The sequence below is a fragment of the Entelurus aequoreus genome, linkage group LG19, assembly GCF_033978785.1.
Source record: "Entelurus aequoreus isolate RoL-2023_Sb linkage group LG19, RoL_Eaeq_v1.1, whole genome shotgun sequence".
NCBI lineage: Eukaryota > Metazoa > Chordata > Actinopteri > Syngnathiformes > Syngnathidae > Entelurus > Entelurus aequoreus.
Genome location: NC_084749.1, coordinates 37,862,230 through 37,884,620, shown reverse-complemented (window position 1 = coordinate 37,884,620; position 22,391 = coordinate 37,862,230). Strand labels below are relative to the sequence as shown.

Genomic DNA, 22,391 nt, shown 5'->3' with positions numbered 1-22,391 from the left:
TTTTTTTTATCCCATATTTGTTCCCACTACCGCACCTTAAGTTGGAGTCCTTAATCTTGTTATATGCACATATAATGACAATAAAGTCCATTCTATTCTAATTAATATTAAACCACCTCCATAATGAAATACAATTCAACGCCAGCATTCAATAATCTCTGTAATCTCGTACTAACTAGTCATGCAACGTAAATAGAAATGAGTTGTAGTTTCTCTGCAAACTACGTCCGAGCAATAATAAAAACCATCCGCGCGTACGTGTACATGTTGAGTAAGACAGTGATACCAGCCATGTATGTAGCAGCTTAACACATGACCTGCTTCTCTGCCTGTCCCAGCGGATTACCTACTACTACTACACTACGGACAGATGTGTTATACCCAAGTGAAAAAGAGAGAAAATGCGAAAAAAATAAAAAATCAGCTGTACTTTGCGTCTGTGTGATGGCACGATGAAAAATGTCTCTATGTGATGCTTCTGCAGAAAGGAGTGTCTCTTGTGTCCAAAGCCGGGTTCCACCTCATAATCGCCATTTAAACACTCCAAGGTGGTCCTTGTGATGTGCACCTTGCTGAGAGCACAAGCAAAGACAAAATGAAGCTTTTAATGCTAAAACTGGTGTCACTTTACACAAATATCACAGTAATTTGCCATTCGCTTACATATCTTTTTTTTGCATTTTTTTGTAATGAATCCACTCATGTAAAATGGGTGAACATGTGTCTAGTGGTTAGCAGGATTACTCAAAAATTGCCATTGTACTTTGTGTATGTAGGTGACATGCACACAAGAACACAGTGAAATGAGGTAAGAATCTGAATACATCTGGTTGAAAAACCAGCATAACGTGACCGGATGACATACTGAGTAAGTAAATGTCTACTGCATTTGCTTCATGCTTGTCTTGTTTCTGTGGTAGTAACAGTGAGTACTGACCCAGGCAGTCCACCGGCCTCCATCACATTTGCCAAAGTGACATCGTTTGACCAGACATCATACTGCCATTTCCTGAGGCCCAGCACACCACACAGCACCCGTCCCGTGTGTAGGCCAACACGCATGTTCAAGTCCACCTCAGTTGCCTCTACCACTGACCTATGAGAAAATGCATGCGTTGAGAGGGAGGGGCAGCCATGTAAATCTTCTGACAACTTTCATAGTGTTGAGAAAGTGGAGGTGTGGCTCCAATACATTCAAACATCTTGCCAATACTGTGGACTAGAGATGTCCGATAATGGCTTTTTTTACCGATATCCAATATTCCGATATTGTCCAACTATTAATTACCGATTCCGATATCAACCGATACCGATATATACAGTCGTGGAATTAACACATTATTATGCCTAATTTTGTTGCGATGCCCCGCTGGATGCATTAAACAATGTAACAAGGTTTTCCAAAATAAATCAACTCAAGTTATGGAAAAAAATGCCCTATCCAGGAGGTCGCAAAACGCCGCTGCCTGACCAGGGCTCAGAAAATCTGCAGAGACTCCACCCACCCCCACCAAGGACTGTTTTCACTGCTGGACTCTAGAAAGAGGTTCCGCAGCCTCCAAAGCAGAACCTCCAGGTTCTGTAACAGCTTCTTCCCTCAGGCCATAAGACTCTTGAACGCATCATAATGATCCCCTGTAATTCCCCATTAATTCCCATGGACGGTGTCCAACTTTGAATAATCAAAAAATGGTCAATATTTCCAAACTTCCCGAGTTTAACTTCCCGTGATAAATTTCTGGAAATTTACCAGAAACTCTCCACCCCTTTGCAACCCTAGCGCCAGAGAAAATAACCTGTTTTGTACACTGTTGATGTGTTTCAATGACCAGTAAACGTGTTTCTGTATAGTATTTCTCCAGCAATGGTCATGTGGTGACATCAATGATGGTATTTTGAGAGGTAATCGTTGACGTCGGACACCACTGAAGGCCTAGGTGGGAAACGCACGGCCCGCCACTGCCTTCAAGAATATTTGCATTTGGTATTGCTCCTATAGATGTCCGATAATGGCTTTTTTGCCGATATCCGATATTCCGATATTGTCCAACTCTTAATTACCGATTCCGATATATACAGTCGTGGAATTAACACATTATTATGCCTAATTTTGTTGTGATGTCCCGCTGGATGCATTAAACAATGTAACAAGGTTTTCCAAAATAAATCAACTCAAGTTATGGAAAAAAATGCCAACATGGCACTGCCATATTTATTATTGAAGTCACAAAGTGCATTATTTTTTTTTAACATGCCTCAAAACAGCAGCTTGGAATTTGGGACATGCTCTCCCTGAGAGTGTCAGGCTTGGTCAAAATGATAGGACTCAGATGCAGAGTAGGGAATACTTCGACAGGCTTTTATTCCTTTCACCTCCAGAGTCAGGGTAATACAATATCTATAATAACAAAACTATCCGGCGAAAAAAGGTTCCAAAAAAAAGGAACAACCGAAAATCCCTCCGAAAGGAGGAAAACACAAAAACAAAGACAAACTATAATTGGCGCCGTCCTTGCTATAAAACGTATTAACACAAAATGCTCCAACAGGAGGAAGAAACAATGGCTATGAAAAATTCTAAACTTCTCTAATCTAATAAAGGTTAACAAAAAATGTCACTCAAAAATTTGAGGGAAGAAAGAATTGTAAGAAAAACTGATAACTCACCACTTGGACTGAAAAAACTAAATAACAAAAAATCACTCTGCTGAGGAGGAGAAAATGAAAACTCAAAATAGCAACGAAGGAATTCAGGCTCAAGGTATATAAACACGAGACGAGGCAAGGCATGGACATGGAGATTAGAGAGGAACGAATAAACGAGACAATCTGGCACAGAACAAAGGGAGGCGTGGGCTTATAAGACACATGAGGGTAATGGGAAACAGGTGGAAACAATCAGGGGTCAGGGATGACGTAAGACTGATGACACAAAAGGAAGGGCAAGTGATCTGACACCAGAGGAGTTACTTTTCAAAGTAAAACATGCAATTCACAAGACGGAAAAAACCAAGACAAGACATCCCTCACCGCGGTGTGACAGAGAGAGCATGAGGAGGTTGAGGTGGGCGGGGGTTGTGTAGCGGGGGGTGTATATTGTAGCGTCCCGGAAAAGTTAGTGCTGCAAGGGGGTCTGGGTATTTGTTCTGTTGTGTTTATGTTGTGTTACGGTGCGGATGTTCTCCCGAAATGTCATTCTTGTTTGGTGTGGGTTCACAGTGTGGCGTATATTTGTAACAGTGTTAAAGTTGTTTATACGGCCACCCTCAGTGTGACCTGTATGGCTGTTGACCAAGTATGCGTTTGCATTCACTTGTGTATGTGAAAAGCCGTAGATATTATGTGATTGGGCCGGCACGCAAATGCAGTGCCTTTAAGGTTTATTGGCGCTCTGTACTTCTCCCTACGTCCGTGTACCACTCCGTACAGCGGCGTTTTAAGAAGTCATAAATTTTACTTTTTGAAACCGATACCGATCATTTTCGATATTACATTTTAAAGCATTTATCGGCCGATAATATCGGCAGTCCGATACAATCCTTTTCAAGCAAATCGCTGATTTGATCAAGTTCAAATTTGATAGAAATACAATGAATGGGTTGTAGTCTCCGCTAACAGTCATATAAGTGCAAATATATACAATGGAATAAACAATTCATTTTGTAAGTGTATTCCCTTACAAAGACAAACGGTCTATAACTTTTGGTAGCGTTATTCTAACAGAGATGGAATATCAACACAAAATGCAGAGAATAACACACACAAAAAGATGGTTGATTAATTTGTATTTTATTAGGTGAAATACGTATTTCATCTTTAAGGAACATGACTTCAAACCTGGTGGAGAATCCCTTGCTGGAAAGCATAGAGGTCACATACAAAACCCAAAACCAGTGAAGTTGGCACGTTGTGTAAATCGTAAATAAAAACAGAATACAATGATTTGCGAAACCTTTTCAACCTGTATTCAATTGAATAGACTGTAGAGACAAGATATTTAATGTTCGAACTGGTAAAGTTTGTTATTTTTTGCAAATATAAGCTCATTTGGAATTTGATGCCTGCAACATGTTTCAAAAAAGCTGGCACAAGTGGCAAAAAAGACTGAGAAAGTTGAGAAATGCTCATCAAACACTTATTTGGAACATCCCACAGGTGAACGGGCTAACTGGGAACAGGTGGGTCCCATGATTGGGTATAAAATAAGCTTCCATGAAATGCTCGGTCATTCACAAACAAGGATGGGGCGAGGGTCACCACTTTGTCAACAAATGCGTGAGCAAATTGTCGAACAGTGCAAGAACAACATTTCTCAACGAGCTATTGCAAGGAATATAGAGATTTCACCATCTACGGTCCGTAATATCATCAGAAGGTTCAGAAAATCTGGAGAAATCACTGCATGTAAGCGGCAGGGACGAAAACCAACATTGAATGCCCGTGAACTTCGATCCCTCAGGCGGTACTGCATCAAAAAGCAACATCAGTGTGTAAAGGTTATCACCACATGGGCTCAGGAACACTTCAGAAAACCACTGTCAGTAACTGCAGTTTGTCGCTACATCTGTAAGTGCAAGTTAAAACTCCACTATGCAAAGTGAAAGCCATTTATCAACAACACCCAGAAACGCGGCCGGCTTCGCTGGGCCTGAGCTCATCTAAGATGGACTGATGGAAAGTGGAAAAGTGTTCTGTGGTCTGACGAGTCCACATTTCAAATTGTTTTTGGAAACTATGGACGTTGTGTCCTCCGGATCAAAGAGGAAAATAACTCTCTAGACTGTTATAGGCGCAAAGTTCAAAAGCCAGTATCTGTGATTGTATGGGGGTGTACTAGTACCAAAGGCATGAGTAACTTACACATTTGTGAAGGCACCATTAATGCTGAAAGGTACATACAGGTTTTGGAGCAACATATGTTGCAATCCGAGCAACGTCTTTTTCATGGACGCCCCTGCTGATTTCAGCAAGACAATGCCAAGCCACGTGTTACAACAGTGTGGCTTCGTAGTAAAACAATGCGGGTACTAGACTGGCCTGCCTGTAGTCCAAACTTGTCTCCCATTGAAAATGTGCGATGCATTATGAAGCGTAAAATACGACAACAGACTGTTGAACAACTTAAGCTGTACATCAAGCAAGAATGGGAAATAATTCCACCTGAAAAGCTTCAAAAGTTGGTCTCCTCAGTTCCCAAACGTTTACTGAGTGTTGTTAAAAGGAAAGGCCATGTAACGCAGTGGTAAAAATGCCCCAGTGCCAACTTTTTTGCAATGTGTTGCTGCCATTAAATTCTAAGTTAATGATTATTTGCAAAAAAAAAAAAAGTTTTTCAGTTCGAACATTAAGTATCTTGTCTCTGCAGTCTATTCAATTTAATATAGGTTGAAAAGGATTTGCAAATCATTGATTTCTGATTTTATTCACATTGTTTACACACAATGTGCCAACTTCACTGGTTTTGGGTTTTGTAATATGTTGGTTATACAGGTCGGCAGGGTCATTTATATACTGTGGCTGAGGCCAGGAGGTTTTCCTCCAAGATTCTATGGTATATAATCGTGTTAATCAGCACTTTACAGTAATGTGGTGAAGTCTTTCTGTAGACAAACAAAGATAGCTGAGAAAAAGCCCCAAAGCACATTTCTCCCCCATGTTTGTCAGTAGGGATGGTGATTTTTGAGGTTGTCCACTCAAAGTAATGCCAAAGAGTTTTGTATTGGTACTTTAATTCAAGTAATTAAGTAATATTTCAAGGGCTTGAATTTACAACCATTTTTTTTTTATAATGTCCTGCCCAGCTTCTCGGGCAAATCATATAGCAGATGTAGATGCCCATATCGGCTGTTCAGATTTACTTTACAAAAGAGAAGTGTAGGATACTTCTCTTGTTGCCTTACTTGTATTTTGACTTTATTAAATGTATTTATATTATCATTTGGTGCAGCCGGGCCGGAGCAGGAGGGGATAGAAAGAGAGAAAAAGGAAGACAGAGGGAATTTACAACCATTTTAATCACATATGTGCCCAAAATGTAATCTGTGCAACTTCAAAATATTTGGGAACAAACAATTATTGTTTTGTGAGCGAAAGTCGTGGCATTAGCCTCTATGTTGTGAATTAATAACAAAGAGGCTAATGCCATGACTTTCATTGTGTTTCAGTGTATCTTGAAGGATCATGCAAGTAATTGTTTCTTGTTGATGCTGTAAACAAAATGTCACTGTGCAAACCCATGTTTGTTGTTGTACTGAACACAGATTGAAAATAAACCCACTGAAATAATAATAATAACAATTAATCATTTCTAAGTCTTTGTTAGCCGTTTGTGAAGTTTTGTGCTCGTGCGTTACGTTCGCTCGCATCCTGTGCATCTACTGGGGGCTAAGCCCCCCCTGTCCTTAAAAGCTAGTGACGCCCCTGTCTACAATGAATTGGAAGCTGCTGGAACACAGGTGTCAGTGTCCACAGTTTTGCATCGCCATGGACTGAGAGGCTACCATGCAAGAAGGAATCCCTTGCTCCAGAAGCGAAACCTTAAAGGCCTACTGAAAGCCACTACTACCGACCACGCAGTCTGATAGTTTATATATCAATGATGAAATCTTAACATTGCAACACATGCCAATACGGCCGGGTTAACTTATAAAGTGCAATTTTAAATTTCCCGCCACACTTCCGGTTAAAAACGTTTTATTATGCTGACGTATGCGTGTATAGTCACGAGGGCAAGGGAAGTATTCGGAGCCCATAGAAAAAGCTCTGTTTTCATTTCATAATTCCACAGTATTCTGGACATCTGTGTTGGTGAATCTTTTGCAATTTGTTTAATGAACAATGGAGGCTACAAAGAAGAACGTTGTAGGTGGGATCGGTGTATTAGCGGCTGGCGGTAGCAACACAACAAGGACTACTTACCCTGATAGCAGACGCCTAGCCGATGGTAGCTGCCAAACCCACGGATGAATTCCTTCGTCGCGCCGTCGGTCGTTGGAACGCAGGTGAGCACGGCTGTTGATGAGCAGATGAGGGCTGGCTGGCGTAGGTGGAGCGCTAATGTTTTTATCATAGCTCTAAGTTAGCCTTAGCGTCGTTAGCAACAGCATTGTTAAGCTTTACCAGGCTGAGAATTATTAACCGTGTAGTTACATGTACATGGTTTAATAGTATTGTTGATCTTCTGTCTATCCTTCCAGTCAGGAATGTATGTATTTTGTTTCTATCTGCATTTGAGAACGATGCTATCACGTTAGCTCAGTAGCTAAGTGTGTCACCGATGTATTTTCGTGGAGATAAAAGTCACTGTGAATGTCCATTTTGCGTGCTCGACTCTCATTTTCAAGAGGATATAGTATCCGATGTGGTTTAAAATACAAATCCGTGATCCACAATAGAAAAAGGAGAGAGTGTGGAATCCAATGAGCCAGCTTGTACCTAAATTACAGTCAGAGCGAAAAAAGATACGTCCTGCACTGCCTCTAGTTCTTCACTCTAACGTTCCTCATCCACGAATCTTTCATCCTCGCTCAAATTAATGGGGTAATCGTCGCTTTGTCGTTCCGAATCTCTCTCGCTCCATTGTAAACAAAGGAAAATTGTGAGGAATATTACCTCCTGTGACATCACGCTACTTCCGGTACAGGCAAGGCTTTTTTATCAGCGAGCAAAAGTTGCGAACTTTATCGTCGATTTTCTCTACTAAATCCTTTCAGCAAAAATATGGCAATATTGCGAAATGATCAAGTATGACACATAGAATGGATCTGCTATTCCTGTTTAAATAAAAAAAATTCATTTCAGTAGGCCTTTAAGGCTCATCTAAAGTTTGCTGCTGAACACATGGACAAAGATAAGACCTTCTGGAGGAAAGTTCTGTGGTCGGATGAAACAAAAAAAAGCTGTTTCGCCACAATACCCAGCAATATGTTTAGCGGAGAAAAAGTGAGGCCTTTAATCCCAGGAACATCATCCTACTGTGAAGCATGGTGGTGGTAGTATTATGATCTGGGCCTGTTTTGCTGCCAATGGAACTGGTGTTTTACGGAAAGTAAATGGGATAATGAAAAAGGAGCACCTTTTGTATGAAAACAAACCTGAATAGACCCGCTCATCAGCAGTGCACCTTTTAATGAGGTGCACCATACGGTCCGAAAAACACGGTACTCAAGATGTTTATTTCCAAAAGCAATTTCAAAGTACAAATGTTTGTAGAAAAAAGCCCGGCACTTTTTGAGGAGCCCAAATTGTGAGTTGAGCTGAGCATAAGGCTTGGCGATTATATGATCGTGATCGTTGATCACGATTAATTTGAGTTTGATTTAGCTGTTTGCAAATGCACCAACTTGGTGAATTTCAATATTTTTGATTCAATAAATAAAGGGTTTTTATGTTCTCTATATCCAACATTATGTATTATTCTAATTAGGGATGTCCGATAATATCGGACTGCCGATATTATCGGCCGATAAATGCTTTAAAAGGTAATATCGGAAATTATCTGTATCGGTTTCAAAATTATCGGTATCGGTTTGAAAAAGTAAAAATGTATGACTTTTTAAAACGCCACTGTGTACACCAGGGGTCCTCAAACTACGGCCCGCGGGCCGGATCCGGCCCCCCATCATCCAAAATCCGGCCCACAGGAAGTCCCAAGTTAAAAAAAAGTTGTTTTATTTATTTATTTTTTTTTTTTTTCAATCTTTCTTTTCTAATCCATTTTCTACCGCTTGTTACTCTTGGTGTCTCCTAGCCGCTCAGGCAAATCATATTGTCTAAAAATGAATTTTCCCATCGATAACGTGACAATGTTAAATGTTGATGAACATCAATGTTAATTGATGTTAAATGACAAAACAGATTATAAAGACAATGTATATATGTATATACGTATACTAGAGATGAGGGGTTTGCGGACACAACCGCGGAGTCCGCGGATAAACCGCGGGTCGGGCGGGTGACATGACGAAAAAAAATGATTTTAAGTAGATTCGGGCGGGTGGCGGTTGAACCAATTCGGAAATATATATACATATTTAAATGTTGTTACCCACATACGAAAAACGAGCAGCACTCTTTGAAACAGTCAATTATTCATCAGGCACTGCAGCACAACACAACACAGTCTGATGGGTTTGATTTCCACCCTTCAGCTATTTGCCTTGGCCAATAAGTTGCAGGTAATTTATTATTATTATTTATTTAATTTATTTTTGTTTAAATAGGGATGACATACATATGTTATTGTATAATTTAAGTTTGTGCGCGTGATTGACAGCCTAAGGCTTATCAGGGCACATTTTTTATTTATTTTTTTATTTCAACTTAAAAACGTATGAGCCTATGCCTACAACATAGGCTATGTGTTTATCTTTATTTTCCTGCCTGTCATGGCTGCAGATCAATCAATAAAAGTTAATCTTTGTCGCAAAATTGTTCACTGTTTCACTGTGCACCCCGCCCTCGTCCCTATTTGAGCATTATAACGTTAATAAGTTAATATTCATTGAAATAAATTCAGAATTTTTTTTTTACCTAACGAAAATATAGGCCTAGTCTTTCTAAAACATTTTTTTAACTTCTTAAAAGCATCGTTCTGCTTGCTGCAACTGCGCACACCAAGTGTGAGGAACGCACTCCTGATCTGAGGGCATTGGCAACAATAGTCAACACTTTCTTAATGGAAATGACAATAATATTATAATAATGATAAATTATATTCCATCCATCCATTTCTACCGCTTATTCCCTTCGGGGTAGCGGGGGGCGCTGGAACCTATCTCAGCTGCATCCGGGCGGAAGGCGGGGTACACCCTGGACAAGTCGCCAGGGCCAACACAGACAACATTCACACACTAGGGCCAATTTAGTGTTGCCAATCAACCTATCCCCAGGTGCATGTCTTTGGAGGTGGGAGGAAGCCGGAGTACCCGGAGGGAACCCACGCAGTCACAGGGAGGACATGCAAACTCCACACAGAAAGATCCCGAGCCAGGGATTGAACCCAGGACTACTCAGGACCTTCGTATTGTGAGGCAGACGCACTAACCCCTCTTCCACCGTGCTGCCCATAATTAATATTATCACGCATTAATATCTCTTAGAGATATTAATGCGTTAGCACGCATTGAATGTCTCTGCTGCATTGGATCAGTCTCCGGCGTGGCGAAGTTGGTAGAGTGGCTGTGCCAGCAATCGGGGGGTTGCTGGTTACTGGGGTTTCAATCCCCACCTTCTACCATCCTAGTCATGTCCGTTGTGTCCTTGGGCAAGACACTTCACCCTTGCTCCTGATGGCTGCTGGTTAGCGCCTTGCATGGCAGCTCCCCGCCATCAGTGTGTGAATGTGTGTGTGAATGGGTGAATGTGGAAATACTGTCAAAGCGCTTTGAGTACCTTGAAGGTAGAAAAGCGCTATACAAGTATAACCCATTGAACCCATTTATTAACCCATTTATCCTTTCTTTAACAGGCAAAAGCTTTCTAACCTCACTAATGCCTTGCATTGTCTATATTAGATATATAACAACGGGCGGGTGGCGGGCGGGTGTGGTTTTGATAAAATGTTGGTTTGGGTGGATGGCGGGTGGATAACGACTTTTGTGATGCGGTTGCGGATGAAATAATTGCCTATCTGCGCATCTCTAATATATACACATACATACACATACATATATATATATCTATATATATATATATATATATATATATATATATATATATATATATATATATATATATATATATATATATATATGTATACAGCCAGGCCCCCGAACCAAATGTTTTTAACCAAATGTTTTTAACCCAATGCGGCCCCCGAGTCAAAAAGTTTGGGGACCCCTGGTATACACGGACGTAGGGAGAAGTACAGAGCGCCAATAAACCTTAAAGGCACTGCCTTTGCGTGCCGGCCTAGTCACATAATATCTTCGGCTTTTGACACACATACAAGTGAATGCAAGGCACACTTGGTCAACAGCCATACAGGTTACACTGAGGGTGGGCCGTATAAACAACTTTAACACTGTTGCAAATATGCGCCACACTGTGAACCCACACCCAAACAAGAATGACAAACACATTTCGGGAGAACATCCGCACCGTAACACAACATAAACACAACAGAACAAATACCCAGAACCCCTTGCAGCACTAACTCTTCCGGGACGCTACAATATACAACCTCGCTACCCCCCCCCCACCTCAACCCCGCCCACCTCAACCTCCTAATGCTCTCTCAGGGAGAGCATGTCCAAAATTCCAAGCTGCTGTTTTGAGGCATGTTAAAAAAAATAATGCACTTTGTGACTTCAATAATAAATATGGCAGTGCCATGTTGGCATTTTTTTTCCAAAACTTGAGTTGATTTATTTTGGAAAACCTTGTTACATTGTTTAATGCATCCAGCGGGGCATCACAACAAAATTAGGCATAAAAATGTGTTAATTCCACGACTGTATATATCGGTATCGGTTGATATCGGTATCGGTAATTAAGAGTTTCGGATATCGGCAAAAAAGCCAATATCGGACATCTCTAATTCTAATTGATCTTTTTGTAACACCGTTAGTGAATGAAGCGCACATTTGTAGTTGTTTCCCCTTATTTCTGCACAATAACTCAGATATGCTAACACTGGTTAGCAGTAGAGAATATGAAGTGATTTTTGGTCTAGAACATGTTTTGCTTTATTCATTATTAACGTGTTTCTTGCTACTTTGTTGTATATTTTTCACATAAAATTTCCAGTTCATTTTCTCATCTATTATTACACCCAAACATGTGTTTTCTTTTACCCTTTCAATAGCTACTCCGTCTATTTGTATTTGTGTTTGACTTTCTCTTCTACTGTTACCGAATAGCATTATTTTAGTTTTACTGAGATTCAAAGATAGTCTGTTTTTGTCAAACCATCTTGTTATCATTTCACCTGTTATTATTTGTATTAGCTTCTGTGTGTCCTCGCCCTGAACAAAACGCAGTTGTGTCATCTGCAAATAATACTAACTTTAAGTCCTTTGTAACTTTACAAATGTCGTTTGCTTAAAGATTGAACAATTCTGGTCCTAGTATTGATCTCTGTGGTACGCCACAAGATTTATTCAGCTCTGTAGAAGTGTGTTTGCCTATCTTCACGTATTGCTTCCTGTTGGTTAAGTAGCTTCTTACCCAGTTTAAGACCAACCCTCTGATTCCATACTTTTCTAATTTGTTTATTAAGATATTGTGATTGATTGTGTCAAATGCATTTGTTAAATCCATAAACACTGCAGCAGCACATTTTTTGAATCTATTGCATCGGTAATCTCTTCCTTTATTAATTCATGCCATTGACGTTGACATGTTGGCTCTGTATCCGTATTGATTGTGTTGGAGGCAAAATTCCTTATTTGTTTATATTGTTTTTATTTTTATTTTCTCTAATTGATTGTTGGGTTCAGCATGTTTAATTTCCTTTTCGGCAGATTGCTCCGCCCACTTCCTGTTAGGAACCAGGAAGGGTTGACAGGGAGGTGACTGTTGCTATGGTGCGGTTACTATGGTAGCCTCTTTAAATTGGGTTCAGGTGTGAGCATGGGCACGGCGATTGGAGGACAAACAGTTTTCGACCGTGTTCGTGTTTGTGTCGTGACGTGTCATGTGGTATCGTGTTGTATCGTGCCGTGACAATGCTGTGATAATGTGCCATTCAGGTCAGCATACTTTGTTATTTAAGCTACATTTGATTTAATTTAGATAGCTGGAATAAACGGATTGTCATATCCAAACACAGTTCTACAGTACTGGACATTCTATCATTTACACGCGTCAAACTGGTCAACACAGTCGCCCTCGGTACCAGCCCAAAGGTAAGGGCTGTACAGATTGTTTTTGAGTGTTTAATTTTTATTAATGAATTTGTCCAATTTTTTGTTAAACAACTTTTCAATAATTTTAGAAAACTGTGGAAGTAGAGAAACAGGTCTGTAGTTTGTAAACTGGTGTTTGTCTCCAGTCTTACAATCAACAATAGCATAGAAGTTAAAACACCATTTAGAACAAGGGTGTCAAACTCATTTTAGCTCAGGGGCCCCATGTAGGAAATGCGTGCACACGCAGGCCGGACTATTAAAATCATGGCATTAAAACTAAAAAATAAAGACAACTTCAGATTGTTTTCGTTGTCTTACTTTGGCCAAAAATAGAACAAACACATTCTGAAAATATTACAATAAAAATATATAAAAAAATACCGGCAGCGGTAAAGTTTAGATCCATGAAGGAAAGAAGAAAGTGAATGAATGTTTATAACTGAAAAATGTTACATATACATTAAACAATTGTATCTTTTGTATAATTTTTTTTTAATGAATTAAGTAAGGTTTATGACAACCTTTTTTCAAAACACAATGAGATATAACAGGATAATGCATACATTTATCATATATTTTCAAAACGGTTCCAAAAAAAGTGGGACCCCAAAAATGTACTGTGAGACTCGATTTTTATGACTTGATGGGGTGCCTGGTGTCAGAATAATTGTATCTAAGTTATCACAAAACTTTGTGTTTCAATGAGTTCCCGACGAGCAGACAAAAGCTGTCTTTGATCTTACCAATCAAAAGGCTTGTAAAACTCCAATGTGTAGGATGGGAAGCGATATAAAGGTGTCGGTTTCTTTGATCTATTGTAATCCACAGGAAGATTTTGTCTTGACCCGAGATCTACAAAGCGGAGAGGAAGCAGGACCTGACCCCCCTCCAGGCACCTTTTCTTTGAACTGTTTTGTAACCAAGGGCGACGGCTGTTTACGACCACCCTTCCTTTAAAAACAGCTGTTGCAATGTAATCAGGGAAAGTCCAAATAAAAGAGGAGGCGTGCAACCATTTTGCCAGAGCGTGGTGGAAGACTGTGCAAAGAGTACAGCCCAGACGTTTCTCTTTAATGAGCTAAATTGAATTATGTCTCTGTTTAATTCCTTGCTTCTTGTCTGTTTAATAGATGTCATCAGTGTTTGAACCTGACACCTGGTACCCCCATTTTGAAAATTCCTAGTGCCAAAACTGATGGATTAATGGTGCGTGCAAAACAGCAGCAGGCGGCTGTGGCCTGTGGGCCGGTTCTAATACTAATCAAATATTATCCCGGGGGCCATAGATAACTCATTATTATAAATATAATTCTTTATAATTATAATTATAATTGACTTTGACACCCCTGATTTAGAAGGACCAGCGGCTTTAGTGACAGGCTTTAGTTTCACTATCTGGTGGAGTGCACCAGAAATCGTGCCCTGAATGAGGACTTGCAGGCACTCACAGGAGTCTTTGTCCCGAATGGGAGAATAAACACACCCAATCAGAAAAAGGCCTTTTTATATTAAAGTACCAATGATTGTCACACACACACTAGATGTGGTGAAATTTGTCCTCTGCATTTGTCCCATCCCCTTGGGGAGCAGTGGGCAGCAGCGGCGCCGCGCCCGGGATTCATTTTGGTGATTTAACCCCCAACTCCAACCCTTTGTTGCTGAGTGCCAAGCAGGGAGGTTATGGGTCCCATTTTTATAGTCTTTGGTATGACTCGGCTGGGATTTGAACTCCAACCTACCGATCTCAGGGCGGACACTCTAACCAATAGGCCACTATATCTGAATATATTTCAATCAGACGTTTTGTTTATGTGTCTGGAAAGATTCAACTCCTCTGATATAACACAGACACTTTGTGTTCAAATAATTTTTGAGTTTTTGGATTAAAAAAAACTATTTTGTTCCTTAAATAATCATTCAACTTGTTTTATGTGTTAATACACATTATTTTACTGTAACCCAAAAATCTAACTGCTCTTTAATGTAATTTTATTCAATGTATGCTACAGTATTTGAGTTTTAAAAAATTCCACAATCTGGATCACCGCTTGCCGTTTGCCAAAGCACTAATAAAATAATACAAATAATAATTTACCATTTGAAAGTATTGTTTAGTAAATGTTAACTTGAAGTAAAAGTCTTGTAGTATTCAGTACCCCACTGATACTTTGTTTACTGCAGAAGGCACTTTTTGATGACAGGCAAAATAACAAAAGAACTTTGAGAGGAAAAAAATGTACCGAAAAAGAAACAAAACCGTGGTCCTAAACCGAGGTACGGAACGGAGCGTGGGTTACCTGTACTGTAAGCACAATTATATATATGAACAAAATGACAGTCGTTAGCTGTGAGTATATATTACCCTAATCAATCAAGGCATACATGTCTGTTACAAGATACTGCAGTAGTAAACTGTGGGGACGTGCTACTTGCTATAATCCTGCACGGGACAATCCAACTTTAATTAAAAAAAAAAAAAATTTATATTAATCGAGATCGGATTCTATGAAAAAATTAATCGTGAGCGTGACTTTATCTATTGAGAACTTCACAACCTCGTATGGTTAATCCCTAAAGGGAATAGGAAAATTACGAATGTATACATTTTCTAACTATTGTTTTCAGGGAAAATGATCTACTATTGCACGGTAGCCTGTCATGTTCGGCTGTCAAATGTCAAAAAGAGGTTCCTATTCGACCCAAACTAAGTAAAATTATAAAATCATCTCTGGAAATCTTAGCTTATAGATGATAATATATTCAAATGTATAGGTTAAATGTTTAAATCAAATGTATTGAACGTTTTCAAAATATGTTGAAAAGCAAATTATTGCTATTGTATTGGTCAAATAATTGTTATTTTTGCAAATTATACATTTCAAATGTACATTTTTATCTCCGCGCGTGTGTTTGTGTAGAAGGAACACTGGTGTCCATGCATGTCTTTGTGTGACTCACGCTATGGTGTCAATCATGTCCAGGCCCATCTCGACACAGCAGTGGGCATGGTCTGCCTTTGGTTGGGTCAATCCTGATACACAGTAATAACAGTCCCCCAGGATCTTTATTCGCCTGCAGTGGTTCTCCTAAACACAGAGAGGTATGTCACATTGACTACATGAATAAAAAAAAATACATGTGAGGGCAAAAGTTAAAACGTCAGATGAAAATATTGCTGAACATTATCATATATTGCATTGGGTTGAACTGCACGCTATAATCACAGTTCAGTAGATATCTCGGTTTTAAAGTCACGATTGGGATCATTTTCGGTACAGTAAGGGCAATAAATGCAACACATAAAATCTCTAAGCCAAGGGTCCCCACACTTTTTGACTCGGGGGCCGCATTGGGTTAAAACAATTTGGCCGGGCTGTATATATATATATATATATATATATATATATATATATATATATATATATATATATATATATATATATATATATATATTAGGGGTGTGGGAAAAAATCGATTAGAATTCGAATCATGATTCTCATGTTGTGCGATTCAGAATCGATTCTCTTTTTTAAAAAATCGATTTATATTTTTTTTATTTAATTAAAAAAAAAAAAAAAAAGTATTTTATTTATTTTTTAATTAATCAATCCAACAAAACAATACAAAGCAATCTCATAACAATTGAATCCAATTCTAAAACCAAACCCGACCCAGCAACACTCAGAACTGCAATAAACAGAGCAATTGAGAGGAGACACAAACACGACACAAAACAAACCAAGTAGTGAAACAAAAATGAATATTATCAACAACAGTATCAATATTAGTTACAATTTCAACATAGCAGTGATTAAAAATCCCTCATTGACATTATCATTAGACATTTATAAAAAATAAAAAAAAAGAACTATAGTGTCACAGTGGCTTACACTTGCATCGCATCTCATAAGCTTGACAACACACGGTGTCCAATATTTTCACAAAGATAAAATAAGTCATATTTTTGGTTCATTTAATAGTTAAAACAAATTTACATTATTGCAATCAGTTGATAAAACATTGTCCTTTACAATTATAAAAGCTTTTTACAAAAATCTACTACTCTGCTTGCATGTCAGCAGACTGGGGTAGATCCTGCTGAAATCCTATGTATTGAATGAATAGAGAATCCTTTTGAATCGGGAAAAAATCGTTTTTGAATCGAGAATCGTGTTGAATTGAAAAAAAAAATCGATTTTGAATCGGATCGTGACCCCAAGAATCGATATTGAATCGAATCGTGGAACACCCAAAGATTCACAGCCCTAATATATATATATATATATATATATATATATATATATATATATATATATATATATATATATATATATATATATATATATATATATATATATAAGATAAATGGGTTATACTTGTATAGCGCTTTTCGACCGTCAAGATACTCAAAGCACATGCAAGGCGCTAACCAGGACCCATCAGGAGCAAGGGTAAAGTGTCTTGCTCAAGGACACAACGGACGTGACTAGGATGGTAGAAGGTGGGGATTGATACAGGAACCCTCAGGTTGCTGCCACTCCCAACCGCGCCACGCCGTCCCCATATATATATATATATATATATATATATATATATATATATATATATATATATATATATATATATATATATATATATATATATATATATATATATATATATATATATATATATATATATATATGTACTACAAAATAAATTAGAAAGGTCAGATTTGAAAAAATACTAAAAACATTTATTTAAATATTTGTATTTATTTTTTAACTTGGGACTTCCTGCGGACCGGATTTTGGACGCTGGCAGGGCGTAGTTTGGAGACCACTGCTCTAAGCTTTTGTGTAAACCTCTTTTAATGATTATAAAAATCAAACATTAAAAACTGCAAACTGCAATAAAAAAAATACATATAAAATAATACATAATAATAGTGTATTTTGTGTGTCAAAAATATAATGCAGGTCAATAAATGCTAAGCAGTGTGGGACGGCATGGCTCAGATGGTAGAGCAGCCGTCTAACAACTTGAGGGTTCCTGGTTCGAATCCAGCTTCTGCCATCCAAGTTCAACCTTTGTGTCCTTGGGCAAAACACTTCACCCACCTTTCGCCCAGTCTGGTGTATGAATGTGAATGAATGTCTGTAGGTGGTTGGGGAGGCCGTAGGAGCAAATTGGCAGCCATGTTTCCGTCAGTCAACCCCAGGACTGTGACATGAATGAATGATGGGTTTTCAGTTCTCACTGTAAAGTGCTGTGAGTGTCTAGAACAGGGGTCACCAACCTTTTTGAAACCAAGAGCTACTTCTTGGGTACTGATTAATGCGAAGGGCTACCAGTTTGATACACACTTAAATAAATTGCCAGAAATAGCCAATTTGCTCAATTTACCTTTAACTCTATGTTATTATTAATAATTAATGATATTTACACTTAATTGAACGGTTTAAAAGAGGAGCAAACACGAAAAAAATGACAATTAAATTTTGAAACATTGTTTATCTTCAATTTCGACTCTTTAAAATTCAAAATTCAACCGAAAAAAAGAAGAGAAATTCTAGCTAATCCGAATCTTTTTGAAAAAATTAAAAAAATTATTTATGGAACATCATTAGTAATTTTTCCTGATTAAGATTAATTTTAGAATTTTGATGACATGTTTTAAATAGGTTAAAATCCAATCTGCACTTTGTTAGAATATATAACAAATTGGACCAAGCTATATTTCTAACAAAGACAAATCATTATTTCTTCTAGATTTTCCAGAACAAAAATTTTAAAAGAAATTCAAAAGACTTTGAAATAAGATTTAAATTTGATTCTACAGATTTTCTAGATTTGCCAGAATAATTGTTTTGAATTTTAATCATAAGTTTGAAGAAATATTTCACAAATATTCTTCGTCGAAAAAACAGAAGCTAAAATGAAGAATTAAATTAAAATGTATTTATTATTCTTTACAATAATAATAAAAACATGTTTTACTTGAACATTGATTTAAATTGTCAGGAAAGAAGAGGAAGGAATTTAAAAGGTAAAAAGGTATATGTGTTTAAAAATCCTAAAATCATTTTTAAGGTTGTATTTTTTCTCTAAAATTGTCTTTCTGAAAGTTATAAGAAGCAAAGAAAAAACATTAATGAATTTATTTAAACAAGTGAAGACCAAGTCTTTAAAATATTTTCTTGGATTTTCAAATTCTATTTGAGTTTTGTCTCTCTTAGAATTAAAAATGTCGAGCAAAGCGAGACCAGCTCACTGTTAAGTGCTGCTATTTGAGCTATTTTTAGAACAGGCCAGCGGGCTACTCATCTGGTCCTTACAGGCTACCTGGTGCCCACGGGCACCGCGTTGGTGACCCCTGGTCTAGAACAACTCTATATGAATCTAATCCATAATAATAATAATAATACTAATTATTATAATTATTATTAGATATTGATTAGGGTTGTATGGTACACATACTAAGAGTACTAATTATTTAAAAACAGTACTATACTGCCTCCGAAAACTACCGGTACCCGGTATCAGGGCTCGGATGTGCCGCGACTGCCCTCGTCATTTGCTGTAATGCCCTAAAAAATTGACCAGCATCGGCGGCAAGAACATGCCTTGAGTGCCCTTGACTTTTTACTTGTTAATGGACTAGGGATGTAACAGTAAACGATATAATGATAATTTGCGATAAAATTCCAGACGGTTAGTAATACCGTCTAATTTTTTAATTACCGAAACCCCGTCACTTATTAATGCATTTTAGGCTACACAAAGTCAGGCGCATGCACACTAGCGTCGTTTGGCTTGATAATCATGGCGGATAAACTACACGGACTTTGCTCCGGAGATTTTTCCCCGGGGTAATTGGAGCCAAGCGCTTGGTTTAACGTCATTTTCCCTCGCTTCCCGGCGTGCGTTTAAGAGTGCACTGCTGTGTTTAGATGGAGACAGGTGTGGACAATATTGGACACAGACACAGTTGTCCCCACACTAAAAGTATACAGTGAAGGAGAAAAACTATTTGATGTTGCTTTTATTTTCTCAATACAGCGTCTTTCAGCTGCTGTGACTGAGAGTTAATGAGGTGAGGAAACATGCAGCAGGCAATGTGTCGTGAACATTGTCACATCTTGTTTATGAAGTCTTTAGTTTGTTTACTGGGATGTTCACTCATCCTTCATTTAACTGCAAACTGTATCAGTGTTCAAATAACATCAATACTAGCTAAAATGTTTTGTCATCTCATCGAACTGAACGCTGGCTGTGAAGATTGTGTATTTGATGTTGAGGTGTCACTCCTGTTTTGTTTTTTTTGTTGGCCAAATTGTTGTACTGAACCACAAGGAGGCGTTAGAGAAGAACAAAGCTGGATTATTAGAATCCATCTTTATTAGCCAAACTGCTTTGTGTTTTATATTGATATCAAAAACTAAACGCCATGGGGTTTTTTTACATTACTTGTGTTTTTTTTCATGTCACAAAGGTATTACTTCAAAAACCATTCATGTGACACATAATTTTGTTAATGTTTTATTGTGTATAGTTAAATCCTATACGACATATTTATTCAACGGAAGACAACATTTTACAAGAAAAACTGAACATTTTTGCAATATTATGATAAAAGTTGGAATTTTACTAAATAACAGCCGCAATTTTACAAGAAAAGCTTAACATTTGGTCAATTTTATGAAAAGAGTGGTAATTTTACTTGACAAAATTGCAATATTATATTAATAATCAGAATTTTACTTGACAAAATTATGACAAGAGTTGCTCAAAAAAATTCACAATTTTACAAGAACAACAAAAAAAATTGCAATTTTGTGATAAAAGTCAGAATTGTATATGACACATATATATATAAAAAAGTTATAATTTTACGAGAAAATATTGCAGTATTACAGAAACAGAAAGAATATGAGAAATTGTTCCCAACTTTATAAGAAAAAAGTTGACACATTGTGAGAAAAAGACTGCTTTTAGTTCATTTGTATTTTGTTGTATTTTTTGTTTGTAATTGGTTTTTAGTCTTCATTATTACTTGAAGTTATTACAGTATGTCTCTATATACATATTTATTCATTTTTTAAATATATTTTGGACAAAGGGGGTGTATTTCAATTTCTTACACACACTTGTTATTACACATGTTGGTCAGAGGGGGAGCACTTAACATTTTTACACACACTTGTTATTTCATTTGTTGACCAGAGGGGGAGCACTTTTAAAACCGACACACAGTCAATTTGAAAAATCCCTCCTTTTTGGGAGCACCCTAATTTTGATAGATTTCACCACCAGGGGTGCAAATGAGACATTATCTATTAGATGCAATGGTTTTCCGTATTGGGACCATGATTTCGGTCCTAACTTGTTCACTGGTCCTCATATGGAAGGTACTTTTCCTTGTTGATGTTTCAAGAAGGGTAGAAATACAAGAACAAACACACACACACACACACACACACACACACACACACACACACACACACACACACACACACACACACACACACACACACACACACATTTCCATATAACGCATTACGGCGTGCTAGAGCACTGATCGCTCACTACATATCACCTACGTATCTTGATCCCTCTCTTCCTCCGTATATCTGCCTGTATTAAGCCATGACTGATTACGGCGATGCAGAATAAAGTGAAGAGGATAATCTTTGCGATCATGTGACTTTTGTGAATGTGTGTGAATGTAGAGATCAAGTGTAAACCGTCTGTAGAGATCACTTGTCTCAGAGGTCACGCATGCCACGTACAGCATATGAGTGACGTGAGTGTGATACACTGAATATAAATAGAAGGTGCTCTATGATATTTGAGCAACATTTACAAACCCCGTTTCCATATGAGTTGGGAAATTGTGTTAGATGTAAATATAAACGGAATACAATGATTTGCAAATCATTTTCAACCCATATTCAATTGAATGCACTACAAAGACAAGATATTTGATGTTCAAACTCATAAACTTTATTATTTTTTTTGCAAATAATAATTAACTTAGAATTTCATGGCTGCAACACGTGCCAAAGTAGTTGGGAAAGGGCATGTTCACCACTGTGTTACATGGCCTTTCTTTTTAACAACACTCAGTAAACGTTTGGGAACTGAGGAGACACATTTTGAAGCTTCTCAGGTGGAATTATTTCTCATTCTTGCTTGATGTACAGCTTAAGTTGTTCAACAGTCCGGGGTTTTCCGTTGTGGTATTTTAGGCTTCATAATGTGCCACACATTTTCAATGAGAGACAGGTCTGGACTACAGGCAGGCCAGTCTAGTACCCGCACTCTTTTACTATGAAGCAACGTTGATGTAACACGTGGCTTGGCATTGTCTTGCTGAAATAAGCAGGGGCATCTATGGTAACGTTGCTTGGATGACAACATATGTTGCTCCAAAACCTGTATGTACCTTTCAGCATTAATGGCGCCTTCACAGATGTGTAAGTTACCCATGTCTTGGGCACTAATACACCCCCATACCATCACAGATGCTGGCTTTTCAACTTTGCGCCTATAACAATC

At 38.0% G+C, this 22,391-nt stretch overlaps 1 protein-coding gene across 1 annotated transcript in view; it reads right to left on the bottom strand.

The window, feature by feature from the left end:
* The window catches only part of adcy1a (adenylate cyclase 1a), a 272,153-nt gene that overhangs the window by 106,803 nt on the left and 142,959 nt on the right, over positions 1 to 22,391 (bottom strand). The window contains exons 5-7 of the mRNA XM_062028481.1: positions 15,810 to 15,937; positions 938 to 1,096; positions 431 to 572 (exon numbers count right to left, since the gene is read on the bottom strand). Of these exons, the coding sequence (XP_061884465.1) occupies positions 431 to 572; positions 938 to 1,096; positions 15,810 to 15,937 (429 nt within the window). The remainder of the gene's footprint in view (positions 1 to 430; positions 573 to 937; positions 1,097 to 15,809; positions 15,938 to 22,391) is intronic.